Genomic DNA, 14,629 nt, shown 5'->3' with positions numbered 1-14,629 from the left:
TGAATGTAAAATGTACTAAAACAATAGCATAAAGATTGGGATTGTAGAAGTCAGTTAATTAAATGACATAAAAATCCTAAATGTTTATGCTTCTTATAATAGAGCTTCAAAATACATGAAGCTAAAACTGATAGAAATGAAAGCAGAAATAGACAAAAACACAAGTATAATCAGAGATTTCAACATACCACTGTCAATAATTGATGGAACAAGCAGACAGAAAATCAGCAAGGATATAGCAAACTCGACAGCAGTGTCAACAAAATTCACCTGATTAACATTTATAGAATATGCCACCCAATTCCACTCAGGAGCAGAATTCACACTCTTCTGAGCCATATTCTGAGCCATAAAACAAGTCTCAAAAGGTTTAAAAGAATTCAAGACATACAAAGTATGGCTCCAACCACATGGAATTAAGTTAGAATCAATAACAGAAAGATCTCTGGAAAATTCCCAAACACTTGGAAATGAAACAACACACTTCTAAATAACTCTTGGGTCCAAAAAGAACTCAAAAGGAAAATCAGGATGTATTTTGAATTGAATGAAAATGAAAGCACACCATATCAAAATTTGTAGGACGCAGCTAAAGCAGTATGAAGGGGGAAATTTATAGCAATAAACTTCTATATTAGAAAAGAAAGGTCTGAAATAACGTTAGAAACTTTCCACCTTAGGAGACTAAAAAATGAGAGCAAATTAAATCCAAACTAAGCAGAAGCAAGGAAATAATGAGATCAAAATAGGAATTAATGGGACTTCCCTGGTGGCGCAGTGCTTAAGAATCCACCTGCCACTGCAGGGGACATGGGTTCGAGCCCTGGTCTGGGAAGATCCCACATGCCATGGAGCAACTAAGCCCGTGTGCCACGACTACGGAGCCTGTGCTCTAGAGCCCGCAAGCCACAACTGCTGAGCCTGTGTGCCACAACTACTGAGCCTGTGTGCCACAACTACTGAAGCCTGTGCGCCTAGAGCCCACGCTCTGCAAGAGAAGCCACCACAATGAGAAGCCTGCGCACCTCAATGAAGAGTAGCCCACACTTGCTGCAACTAGAGAAAGCCCACGTGCAGCAATGAAGACACAATGCAGCCAAAAATAAATAAATAAATTTTAAGAAAACAAAACAAAACAAAATAGGAATTAATGAAATAGAAAACAAACAATAGAGAAATCAATGAAACCAAAAGTTGGTTGTTTATCAATGAAACTGATAACCTCTCACTAGACTAGTCAGGAAAAAAAGAAAGAAGACCCCAATAATCAATATTAGGAACAAGAGAGATGGTATCAATTCATTAAGCAGGGAGCAAGGGAGTGTTATGAACAAGCTTATGCCAAGAAATCTGAAACCTTGGAAGACACAAAACACCATACTCACTCAAGAAGAAACAGATAAACTGAACAGCTCTATATGCAAAGGAAACGGAATTAGTAGTTAAAAATCCTCCCACAAAGAAAACTCCAGGCCCAGATGGGCTTCCTACTGAATTCTACCAAACATATACAAAGATTGACTCCAAATAGATAATAGGCCTAACTGTAAGAGCTAAAAATATAAAATTCTTAGAAGAAAACATAGGAATAAGTCTTCATGACTCTGGGCTAGGCAGTCTTCTTAGATATGACACCAAAAGCACAAGCAACAAAAGAAAAAAATAGGTAAACTGGACTTCATCAAAATTTAAATGTATGTGTTCAAAGGACACCATCAAGAAACTGCATGACAACCCACAAAATGGGAAAAAGATATTTGCAAATCAGATATCTGATATGGGAGTTGTATCCAGAATATATAAAGAACTCTCAATAACTCACAATAAGAAGACAAGTTGCCCCAATTTTTTAATGGGTGAAGGATCTGAATAGATATTTCTACAAAGAAGGTCTACAAATGGCCAATAAGTGCATGAGAAAAATGCTCAAGATCATTACTCATTAGGGAAATGCAAATCAGAACCACAGTGAGCTACCACATCCCGCCCACTAGGATGACCATAACCAGAAAGACAGAGCAACAAGTGCTGGCGAGGAGGTGGAGGATTGAAGACCCTCAGCCATTGTTGCCGGGAATGAAAACATATCCAGACTGAAAAGGAAGAAGTAAAATTGCATTTATTTGTAGACGACATGATCCTGAGTATAGAAAATCCTAAGACATCCTCAGAAATAACCAGCAAGGTCAAAGAATATAAGATCAACATGTAAAAATCAACCGTAGTCTCGTAATTTCTGAAGTGAAGATAACAAAACAATTCCATTTATAATAGCATACAAGAATGTAGCAAATGTATTAATAAACAAATTATAATTAAACAATAATAAATCATTGATCGTTTATTAATAAATTTAAGAATAGTGCGAGACTTGCTCACTGAAAAATACAAACATTGATGAACGTAAAGAAAAATAGGTGGAGAGATGTCTCATGTTCATGAAGCAGAGGATTCAGTGCTGCTAATGGCGGTTCTCCCAGCTGGAGTCAATGCATCCCTAACAAAATCCCAGCAGCTTGTTTTCTTTCCTTTTTTGGGGGACAGAAATGGACAAGCTGATTCTAAAATATTTATATGGAAATACAGAGGTCCCAGATTAGCCAAAACAATTTTGAAAAAGAAGAACAAAAAGTTGGAGGAATCTCCAGTTTCAAAACGTACTGGAAGGCTGCAATAATCAAGACGGCGTGGCAGTGGCCTAAGGATAGACACATCGATCGAGGGACAGAACTGACGTCCAGACATAAACCCTCACCCTTACAGTCAAGTGACTTCTGACCAAGGTGCCCAGGCAATTCAGTGGGGAAAGGACAGTCTTTTCAACACATGGCACTAGGACAACTGGAGTCCACATGAAAAAAGATGAATTTAGACCTTTATCTTACCCACAAAAATTAATTCAAGAGGGATCAGAGACCTAAATGTAAGAGCAAAAGTTGTACAAGAAAACAGGAGAAAGTCTCTGTGAATTTGGGCTAAGAATCCTTAGACAAATCACCAAGAACATGGTCCATAAACGAAAAAACTGACAAACTGTACTTCATCAAAATTTTTAAATTGTGCCCTTCAAAAGACAACATTAGAAGATTAAAAGATAAGCCACAGACTGAAAGAAAATATCTGCAAATATATATCTGCTAAAGCACTTGTATCCAGAATACATAAAGAACTTGTATAACTAAAAACTAAGACAAACAACCCAATCAAAAAAAAAAAAAAAGGTGAAATATATGAATAAACATTTCTCTGTAGAAGACGTACAAATGGCCAATGAGCACATGAGAAGATGCTCAACATCATTAGTCTTAGGGAAATGCACATCAAAACCATGAGGAGGGACTTCTCTGGTGGTCCAGTGGTTAAGACTCTGTGCTTTCATTGCAGGGGGGACAGGTTCGATCCCTGGTCGGGGAACTAGGATCCTGCATGCCACGTGGTGTGGCCAAAAAATTTAAAAAAAACCCCAAAAACAAAGAAAACAAAAATCCATGAGGAGATGCCACCTGACATCCTCAGGATGGCTACTCCCTGGCGAGGACGTGGAGAAATCAGAACCTTCGTACATTGCTAATGGGATGGTAAAATGGTGCAGCCACTTTGGAAAAGAGTTTGGCCGTTTCTTGAAAAATGTAAACACAAACCTACCCAACAATTGACCCAACAATTCTACTCATAAATATATACCTGGGAGAAATGAAACATGTTTACACAAAAACCTGCACATGAATGTTCACAGCAGCCAAGCGCCAAGGACTGGACTGTCGCCCACGGACGCAGGTGAGCAAAGCGCTGGGCGGGCAGGATGGGAGGCTAGTGGTCCACAAAGAGGAGAGCAGCGCTGCGCGCTGGGCGGGAGGGAGGGGCGGAGCGCGACCACAGGTGAGATTCCATCCACGCTCCGTGTCCAGGAAAAGGCACTTGTGGTGCCTGGGGTGGAGGGAGGGAACAGGGCAGGAATGAGGGGTCTTTCTGGGGTGGAGGAAATGTTCTGAAATGGAATTGGTGTAGCGATGGTTGCCCAACTCTGCAAGTGTACTAAGAATCATTAAATCCCTGAATATAGATGAATTTTATGGTATGTAAATGATACCGCAATAAAGTTGTTAAAATAAACCAATTGTGACTAAATATACTTGATTTATGCTGCACGTCGTGCTTCCTACGCAGAGCCGTGGAACCGAGGTGGACCACCGTACAGGAACGTCTGTCTCCGGTGGTCCCGCCCCGTCCCTCTGGGTCTGCTCTGCTCACGGGGCGGGAAGCCTGGTCGTCCCTCTGCTTGGCCGCAGGGCCGACTGGGCATCTAAACGCAGCCCAGACGGATGGGCGTCTGTCCACCTTGGTTACCCCACGAGGAGCTTGAGGAACCCTCCCCTTGCCAGGCTGAGCGGCTGGCCCAGCGCCCACGCGGCCTCCTCTGTCCTGACTCTCGAGTGTGACCGCCGGGAGGGCCGCCTGTGTGCTCACGCGCACGCACACAGATGCACACACAGAGCCCGCGTGCTCACACACGCACGTGCACCGCACGGCCGCCTCCCGCCGGCTGGAGGGCTCGCACGCCCACTGCCCTTTCTGCCAAGGCTCCGGCAGCGAGGACTTGGGAACAGGGGGACCTGGGCGCAGCCGGGAGGCCAGAAGCCACCTGTGGCATCTTGTCTGCGGTTTTGCGACTTCAGAACCCGACACCTGCTTATCCTTCTGAAAAGTCTGGCCGCCTTCCTGGAGACGCTTACCCGTGGCAACTTCCCCATCGTCCCGCTGCAGCCGAATGGTCAACGTGAGGGAAGACCCCCGGGCCACGTCCATCACCTCCGGACCCAAAATCATGATCCCTGTGGCTTGTGCTGGGGAGAGCAGAGCGCGCCTGTCGTGGGGTCAGGGCGGTGAGTGCCACGGGTCTGCATCCCGCAGCCCACGTGCCCTGTGCGGCCGCTCAGGCCTGACCGTGTCCTTGAGGGGTGCTGCGGGGGGCGGGGGGGGCGCATGGACGGCACAGCTGTCAGGGCTGGGGGACGGTCACTGATGCCGTGACCTTAACCCCGTCCTGAGGGCCGCCTACAGTGATTTGAAGTGGGTCGTCTCAGAACTGACCTGATCACGGTAGCGGGACGGCAGAGCTGAGGTGACGGCCCAGCAGTGCCCAGTGCACCGGGGCACGTTCCCGCACGGCCTCCCTCCCGCCCACTGCTCGGACCTGGGCCCTGCATTGCGTGCGTCTGTCAGTGACCTGATGAGTGCTGGACGAGGCTGCGGCCACCTGCCCGGGAGCCGGCCTGGCGAGCAGGGTCCACCCGCAGCTCTGAGTGAGCGGCTGCACCCGTGGACCTGGCACCAAGGTTCTGACCGGTGACCCGAGTCCCTGGAGTCTAACAGAAGCTCCCACACCCAGGGCAACACGGGGAGGGTGTGGCGCCAGCTAGAGGACCCTGCAGGCCACAGGCCACCTGTGCGCACACTGCAGGGCAGAGAGCTCAGGGTGGGGGGCTGGATGGAGGCTGTGCAGGGGGGCCAGACGCCCAGAGCCCCGCGAGTGGGAGACCCCGAGGCTGGGAGCCCCGCTTGAAGCAGGACTCCTTGGGTCCAGCGTCTGACGGGGGCTTCTGCACGTCACGAGCCCCGTGAAACCACAGCAGAGCATGTTTCTTCCAAAAGGGGATCTGGGCTCCACTCCATCCAGCCCCGCTTGGTCCCCGCCTCCCGCGAGACTGCCCAGGGCCACCCGAGAAAGGACACGGCCAGACCCAGACGTGACCCCACAAGAGGACCCCACGGGGCCAGCGGCAAGGCCGGGGGCACCTACCCATGGGGTGGCCATTGATCCACACCCCTCGGTAGACGCCCCCGGAGCAGTGGGCCATGCTGCCCTGTCCACTGAACACGTCACCGTGCCACTGTCCCTGCGGAGAGAACCACGGGCTCAGACGGGCTGGTCTCCCTGCCGCACGGCCCGGCGGCCCTCCAGGCTCCGAGGGCCCCTGGGGACCACAGGCTGCCGGGAAGCCAATTTGCTCCGCAGAAGGCACTGCCCTTTGAATTTTAAGAAGCCAGGAAGTTTGGAGACAACGGCCCGAATACAAAATGCAAAGAAAATATGGTTCCAAAGGGCACACTTTTTAGCACAAAAGCCTTTTAACACCGAGATACTGCATTTGTGCAGAGAGTCACGGGAGGCCGACCGTGCAGGTGGGCGAGCGGAGGCTTGCGGGGTCGAGGAGCTCAGCGTTCCGACAGGCTCCTTGATAATAAAAAGGCCAATTAAAGTCACACTGTGAACCCACACAGCCGCACCCTGGGGGCAGTGCCAACTCGCTGCCCACCCCGACTCTGCCACCCCCATAATAAGCCTGCTTTGCAAACGATACACACGACAGAGTGGAAGAATGGTGGAAAGAGCAGGAAAATTGTTTTCGTGGAAAAGTTCGGGATCCTAACGGTATTTTATTCAACTATGAATTACTCCCATTAGAAGAACTAGTCAAAGGCACGTTTTGGTTCTTTCACTCTTTGGCAGAAGTTGATTGGGCTCCCGCTTTCCTGCCCAGCCCTCCGAGTGGCCCGAGGCCACCCAGCAGCTGGGGACGGGCTCCGGTTGGTGGGAGTCTCTCAGGCCCTCGGGAGGGGCCGCCTGGCAGGTGGGGCCTGTGGGAACGGCCCCTGAAGAGCTCAGACACCCCAAGATTTGGGGGAACAGGTTCCACGGCTGTTTGGGTCACTGTGCTCACATTACAAGGTGACAGGGAAGGGGCCTGGCCGCGGCTCCCCCTCCAGCTGGGGCACCAGACAACTGTGGCGCCCTAGTGGGTGGCTGGCAGTAGCGGCAAGGCAACGGCTCGCGGCTGCAGGAGGGGCCAGCTGCCAGCTGGGCATGGCGGCTGGGCAGAGGCGTGGCTGTGCCCCCACGGGAGGCCTGGGGCCACAGGGCAGCCTCGTCCCTCCAGCCCCCAGCCCCAGAGAGCTGAGCCCTCTGGGCCCACACTCAGGCTGCGTTCCCGGAAAGCTCGGTGCCAGCACGGCTGACACCGCAGACGGTCTATCGACGTCCCCTAAGACGTGGCTCACGTCTGCAGGCAGCGTGCCAGGCCAAAGAGGGGGCGAGGCCCCAGGTATCACGGCAGAGGGGGACCGCAGCCAACCCAGGGGGCCCCGTGCTGCCGTCCTGGGCTGGCGCTGCGGAGCCCCGGAGTCGCCAGCTGGCCATCCCCGGAGCCAGTGCGACCTGCACGCGGCAGCATCTGCTGGGCTGCACGCCTGCTCCCAGGAAGGGACGCTGTGCGCAGGTGTGCGTGCACGCGGGCGTGCGCCCCCGTGCCTGTGTCTGTGCGGTGGGGGCAGCAGTGCTCAGTGACCGCGATGGGCGGGGTGCCTGGGGGGGAGCAGAGCAGGAGGGTCCTGGGCCGAGCTGGGCCGCTGTCCCTCAGTCCGGGTGGGGACAGCCCTGGGGGGCAGGGTCGCCGCCCCCCGCCCCCGAGCTGTGTAGAGCAAATGGATGTCAGAGCTTTCCCAGCTTGAGCCGCCAGGAGTCGGTTTGCTGGGGGCAGTGGTGCTGAACGAGTCGCTGGAACCCTTTGCTTCCCTCACGACACCATCCCAGGCCTGAGAAGTGACCGGTTTCAACTCGGGAAGCAGGTCTCACGGCCAATGGAACGCAGCCTCTCAGGAGCCAAATGAACTCATCGCCCCAACCCGCCCCCCCCCCCGCCCCGCAGTCCTTTTACGTAGAGATTCATGCCCTCTTCTGAGGCTCTGTGCTGGGGTGCCTGGGCAGTGGGCCGGTGGCCCTGGGGAAGGGTGGTCGCCTCCAGAGACAAACACCCTCCTGTGGGGCCCGGCTGCCTCCCCCGCACCCCGCCCCCCAGCAGGAGCTGCGCCCGCTCGGTGCCCGGGGCCAGTGTGCTGCCCGCCCGCACGACCGCAGGCCTCATCCCCGTCCTGGGCAGCGCTGCTGGGGTCACCGCCCCCGCGGGGTGGACGGGGGTGGACGCCCAGGGGCAGGTGGGAGACGGGGATTCCAGCCGCGGGGAAGTGGCGGGGCTCAGTGTGCACGCCTGCCCGCCCCCACGACACGGCCTCGGCCTCCCCTCGAGCTGCTCCATCACGTGACGCCGAGTGCTCCCGCCAAAGAGGGCCGAGCTCCGTGGCGCCCCGTGGGCCCCTCCCAGCGGCCTTTCCGCTCCCTCTCAGCCGTGGTCCCGTCTCGTCTGTCTGTCTGTCTGCTCGGGGCACGAGCTTCCCAGGGCAGGGCTCCGTGGGGACAACGAGGGCTCGAATGAGCGCGGGCTACTCTCCAAACAGCACGATGGCCACTGGGCCCCTCGATCGTGTCGGGGTCCACGTCTCCACGCGCCCTGCCTGGCCCCTCGGCCCTCTGCGAAGGTGCAGCGTGGGCTTTCAGGAAGAAGGCAGGCAGGGCCTCGGGGTCGCCCGGGAGCCAGGGGCAGACTCAGGCGGGTCCAGCACACAGAGCCTTGGAGCACGGCCTGCGGCGCACGGGCTGCCGCGTGCAGAGCAGACGGGCAGTGAACGTGCCCATCAGACCACGGGCCCCGGCCCACCCCGCCCCGCTGGCTGTGCGCAGGGTCGGGCTCCCCGCCAAGTCGCTGTCCGGTGCTTGCCATCCACGCGAGCATCCACGGTCATCCACGTTGACCGACCGCTCAATCGCGCTCCCGTAATCTGAGACCCCCCCACACGCCCCAGCTCAGGCTGCAACACAGAACTTTCCCGGGACAGATACACGATACACTCCAGCAGAGTAACTCATCCAACAGCGTAGAATCTAATTAATGTTACAAATCATGCTTTTGAAAATCCTGCCCTTTCTCAGTCAGCTGACGTGCACCAGAGCACGAACAAACAGGTGTTAACACGTCTTACGCGCCTGCCGGCTCTCCCTCCTCCTCCCCGTCCAGGTGAGGACCTGTGTGCGGCTGGCGCAGTGCAGGAGGATGCGAGGACGGCCGGGCCACACTGCACACGAAGCACGGGGGGGACGGGGTCCCCGTTAGGAGAGGCCCCGCGGGGTGAGTGGGGCGCACCTCGTGGCCGGCGGTGGCTGAGGCAACCCCAGGGCCTCTCAGCTCCAGGATGGGGACCTACGTGCTCAGGACTCCTTCCCTGGTCCTTTCTTTGAAGAGCGCGGAGTCGGGGGTGGGACGAGGGGCTCCTTGGGTGCCTTCCCCACCACACGAGTTTGAATAAATTGTGAGAAATACACACTTGACTCTTCTCATTTCGGGAAGCACTTTCTAGTTAATTGATGCTCTTCTTCTTTCCCGGGAAAGTGACGGTGCTTTTCCTGGAATTGCTTCTGCGGCTGCCTTGCCCCGTTGCGTCTTCAGGCGCTCCCAGGCACACTCTGAATCTCCGCCCCGGTCAGAAGCCCACCTTCCCAGCTCATCCAGCTCTTCCCCACCTCCAGTCCTCTCCAGGGCACCGGGGTTTGGCCGACCACACCAGGAGGGGCCAGGGCCCGGCTCTCCACAACATCTGCTTTGATGGCATCCAGTCTGCAGGACGTGACGTCCCACTGTCGCCAAACTCCCTCCTGGAGCAGGTGAGGACCTTCCTGAGGCCACGGCTCCTAGACCAGGGAGAGGCGTGGCCCCGGGTCACCTGCCTGGGCCTGTGGCCGCAGGGGGCCGGGGGCTCCAGCTTTTGGGGTGGCCTGCTGGGGCAGCAGTGGCCACACAGGCCAGAGTGCTCGTGGCCCCTGCCCATCATTCTCTGCAGACACAATGCTCCTCACTTCCCAACTAGCAGCAGGGTCCCTAAGGTGTCTTTGACCTCCACGATCCTGGCCATAAGTTCCTCAGATTTCGAAGTGTGACAAGTTCTGCTGATGTAAATACAAGCTGCCTTCACACACCAGGTTCTGATATCCGTCTGCGTAGAACCCCACCGGGAACGTGGGGCAGCGCTGGATCTGCTCTGGCAGCCCAGGCCCCTCCTCCCATGACGCTCCAATGGGCCCAGATGCTTCTCACGGTCAGGCCCCCATTCCTGGACTGTGACCTCCCGGCCAGGACAGTGGCATGGGGACACGGAGCCCCTGGCGTTCCTACAGGTGCGCAGGTGAGGAGAGCCACCAGCAGGTGAAGATGCGCACGAGGCCGACCACCTGCTCCGTGTGGTGAGCAGGTGCGCCGCCCAGCAGGCCTCCCTTCGGGAAACGCAGAGGAACGCCAACACGAGAAATGCAGCCAATGCACACGGAGGTGCCCCGGGAAGGGCGGAAGCGCACTGCTGGCGGCACCACGGCACAGCCGCACAGGTAGGAACGTTCCGTGTGCACAGAGGCTGAGGCTCACCGGACAGCACCCCTCTGTCCCCTCCACCAGGTGTGCACTTGCCTTCACAGCCCACGATCCGTCCCCAGGCTCCACGGAGGCGGCCCCGGAGGACGCTGCTCTCCGAGGGGCTGCCTGCCTCTTCATCACTTCATTGGCACCGTGCTTATTTAAAAAGCAGAAAACATGGGACTTCCCTGGCGGTGCAGTGGTTAATCCAGCTGCCAACGCGGGGGACACGGGTTCGAGCCCTGGAAGTCCAGAAAGACCCCACATGCTGCGGAACAACTAAGCCCATGCACCACAACTACTGAGCCTGTGCTCTAGAGCCCGCGCGCCACAACTACTGAAGCCCGCACGCCTAGAGCCCATGCTCCGCAACAAGAGAAGCCACTGCAACGAGAAGCCTGCGCACCGCAACAAAGAGTAGCCCCCGCTCGCCGCAACTAGAGAAAGCCTGTGCGCAGCAACTAAGACCCAACACAGACAAAAATAAATAAATAATTAAATAAATAAATAAACAAAAAACGAACCAAAAAACCCCAGAAAACACAAGCGCTGGGAGAGGATGTGGAGAAACTGGAACGCTGGTGCGCTGCTGGTGGGAATGGAAAATGGAAAATGGTGTGGAGGTTCCTCAAAACGTTAAAAATAGAATCACCACGTGACCCAGCAGTTGCGCTGCTCCCAAAACTGGGAACAGGATGTGCTCACAGTGGCGTCACTCACAGGCGCCGAGAGGTGGACACAGACCGAGTGCCCATCGATGGATGAGCAGCTGGGCGCAGCGTGGAAGGACCACCCACACGGCGGAGCAGGAGCCAGCCCGGAAAAGGAAGGAGGTCCTGACCCCTGCACCACCGTGGATGCACCTAGAGGACACGACGCCGAGTCAAATGAACTAGACACGAAAGGACACATCCTACATGATCCCACTTTTGCGAGGTCCCTGGAGGAGATCCATAGAGACAGAAAGTAGGAGGGTGGGGGCCGGGGACTGGGGAGGGGTGGGGAGGGAGTGTCTCATGGGGGCAGAGCTTCAGTGTGGGAAAAGGAGAAAGTTCTGGAAATGACGGTGGTGATGGCTGCACAACAATGTGAATGTGCTTAATGCCACCGAGCTGTGCACTTATAAATGGATGAGGTGATAAATTTTATGTTATGTGTATTTTGCAATAAAGTTAAAAAACAGAGAAAGCTATTTGCCTAGTGAAAGCTTGGGGACAGCTGTACCCTCATGGGAGACATGCCAACTCCCTCTGGCGGCTCCACCTCTCCCAGGTGACCCTTCATGCCCAGAGGTCGCAGGTTAGAGGTCAGGCGCAGGAGGCATCCCCACAGCACGGAGAGGTGGGCGCTGAGAGCTGGGAGCTCCTGTGTCCACACCGTCGGGAAGCTGTTTGGGATGCGGGGACTCAGGGCCTGGGTGTCCTCGCGGGGCCCTCAGGACATGGTCATGGTTGCGACCGTGGGTGGAGGCAGCCCTTCCTGACCGCGGGGCTGTGTGTCCCGGGGCTCAGGGTCTGGGTCGCGCGGGCAGGTCGTCTGAGTGCGCGGCCCTGGGAGGCTGGGGCATCGCTGAACAGCGGGAACGCAGGCGGACGGTCTGAACCCTGGGGAAGGACCCTCGTTCACCTGCAAAGCGCCCAGGGGACGAAGCCGCGGGCCCCTCGCACTCTGCCGGTTCCCGCCTGACATCCAAGCCGGCATCCACTGGGCATCCGCTTGGAGGGAAGCGGCTCTAGCTCCGCAGCCAGTGGAGGAGGCCCCTGCAGGGCCAGGCGGTCGGCAGGGCCGGGCTGCCCCCTGGTGGATGGCGGCGGGGAACCCCCAGCCCCCCGGCTGAGCAGCGACTTGCCAGGGAGGCCCGAGCAGGGCCCCCAGTGCCCAGGCCGCTGATGGGGAGGCCCTGGAGGTGCCCAAACTGCCTCTGGGGGAAGGGCACGCGGGGGGGAGGGCGGGGGCGGAGGCTTGCGGGATTCTCTGGAAGAAGGCGAGGGCTCGGCCACCTCCTGGTTTGGGAGGCCTCCTCGTCTTTGGAACGGTGGTCGAGAGAGTCGGGGAGCCAGAGGGCAGCTGAGGGCAGTGCCGGGCACTAGACCGCGCCCCCGTGCCCCCAGCCTGCGAGGCGTGGACACTGTTGTTGGGGGTGCTGAGCGAGGAGGATCCTCCCAGGCCCCGCCGCGTTCCTCTCCTCCGTGGCAGCTCTGGAGAATTCAGGCCAGGGACTGTGGCTGCCCAGGGTGAGCCCTAAAGCCTGGCCCCATGAGGATGGACAGACGTCCCCCCTGGGGAGAAGCAGCAGGGCTCTGGCCGGGGCACAGTGGCATCTGCAAATGGGCTCTGGCGCAAACTGCCAACCGCAGCGGCCCAGGCGGCACCCCGGGAGTGGCTGGCTGCCCAGACCAGGACTTGCGGTCCCAGGAGGGGGCCCGGGAGGGGGTGTTACCTAAGCAGAGCTCGCGTTTTACAAGCAGGCAAGGTGAGCATGCCTGGGGGAGCCTCGCAGCCAGGGCAAGACTCCACGCTCCCCAGCAGGCCACTCCATCTCAGGCAGGGCCCCGGCCAGTTACCAGCTTACTGCCTCTCGGCCCCAAAACGACCCTTCCTGCCCGACTCTGGGCTCCGGGAGCTGGACCCTGAAACGTCTCGCTTTGCCAGCTGGTGCCGTGCTGGGCACTGCAGGGACCCTGCAGGGAACAGGCTTCCCTCGGGCTCCAGGGTGCCCACTCCTAACCCCTCAGGCACAGGGGTTTGTCCTGGGCGAGTTCCTCTGTGTCCCAGGGTTTCCTGCACACACGGCTCGGCTGGTAGCCGACGCCCAGGGAAGCTCCTCCAAGCCAGCGGGCCGCGGCCACACCCTCTGTCTACAGGGTCTGAGTCTCCAGAGGGGCTGGGCTTTCCCTCATCTCCCGGGGCTTCTTTCCCAATCTCCACTCTGATTTTCACATGAGACTTGGCAGAGATATGAATTCAGCTGACAACCTAATTCTGCAACCCACACGATCAAATTTTGTTTCAGCCCCGAGGCTGTGAGAAGTGAGGGACTCTCAGGGCCGTAGCTGAAGCTGAGTGCGGACCTGAGCTCCCGTCCGGACACCAGGGGCCTTGTGGCCGCCGTCACTACATCCACAGCCACGTGCAACGCTCGGCTCCCGAGCCCCAGATTCAGCTGGCGCATCACAGCCGAGCTCGGCGGCAGCTCAGTCACTCCCAAAGCCACCACGTGCCACGAGTCACATCTCCCATGGCCTCAGCCCCACGCGGTCAGGCCCGAGGATGCAACCAGCCGGTACCCACACCCCATCTTCGAGGGCGTCTCCTGGGGCCACTTTCACATTTGCTTTTGCCATATTCCTGCTTTTACCCCTTTGAGTATTTTGCTGTCTTTCACTAGTTAACACTTTCACGTTCAATTACTGGTGTGACTTCTGTCTTCCGGCGATTCTGGTTCAGGCATCACCACCATCCATCCGACGCTTGGGCCAAAAATGCAGGGACATCTTCGCTTCTGCTCTTGTCAACCAGTCCAGTGTCTGTAACTCCAAACCACCCCAAATTTGGTTCTACACCCCATGCAGGTCGCCATCACCTCTTTCCATGAGTGAGAACAACAGAAACCTTCCAAACACAGGGATCAGGTCACCAACTCCTTCCAGCACTTTCTGTGATGTGTAGGATAAAACTCCAACCGCTCGTGGCTCCGGGGCCTATGCGTGGGACTGCCCGGACCTCCTGCCTTGCCTCCCCTGCCCCCTGCTCTGGCCACGCAGGCTTCTTCCTGCCTCGGAGCCCAGCCTCGCCCTTCCGCTGCCTGCAATGCCCTTCCCTGCGGTCTCCACGCGGCGGCCCTTTCCCATCCTTCAGACCTGGCTCACGCGGCATTCTCTGGCCCCTGGCTGCATCTCTGCAGGGCCGGCTGGGCCCACAGGCCGGCGTCCAGGAAGCACAAGGATGATGGATTCTGGGGGCCCGAGAAGGTCTTCCCACGTGCCTGCATCTCTTGGCCTCGTGGCACCTAAAACCCCTCATCAACCTGAGAGTAGCAGCTGCCACGATGATGGGGGGTGGGGCGCAGAGCCCTGCTCGCGAGGAGCGGGGAGGGGCCCTCGCCTGCTTCCCCAGGTTGTCGAGGGCACTGGGACCCCACGGGTATCTCCTCTCAAAAAGGCTTCACCAGGCCATTCCCACAGGAGAGCGCTGGGTCATGGAGTGTCTCAGGAACCCGCCGGGAGGGAAAGGTGTTGGCGGGTGGCCCTTAAGCTCTCTGAACCGCATCTTCTCGTCAGCGAAACGGGAACAGCGGCCAACCCTACCTCGCAGGGTCAGAAGGGCAGCACCTG

At 57.0% G+C, this 14,629-nt stretch overlaps 1 protein-coding gene across 1 annotated transcript in view; it reads right to left on the bottom strand.

Moving 5' to 3' along the window:
* The window catches only part of MORN1 (MORN repeat containing 1), a 41,104-nt gene that overhangs the window by 21,677 nt on the left and 4,798 nt on the right, over nt 1–14,629 (bottom strand). The window contains exons 7-9 of the mRNA XM_082378603.1: nt 5,801–5,897; nt 4,734–4,844; nt 3,748–3,927 (exon numbers count right to left, since the gene is read on the bottom strand). Of these exons, the coding sequence (XP_082234729.1) occupies nt 3,748–3,927; nt 4,734–4,844; nt 5,801–5,897 (388 nt within the window). The remainder of the gene's footprint in view (nt 1–3,747; nt 3,928–4,733; nt 4,845–5,800; nt 5,898–14,629) is intronic.

The sequence above is a fragment of the Balaenoptera borealis genome (assembly GCF_965194805.1).
Source record: "Balaenoptera borealis genome assembly, chromosome: 1".
Classification (NCBI taxonomy): Eukaryota; Metazoa; Chordata; class Mammalia; order Artiodactyla; family Balaenopteridae; genus Balaenoptera; species Balaenoptera borealis.
Note: the sequence above shows the minus strand (reverse complement) of the source record. Positions and strands in the feature narration are given on the sequence as shown.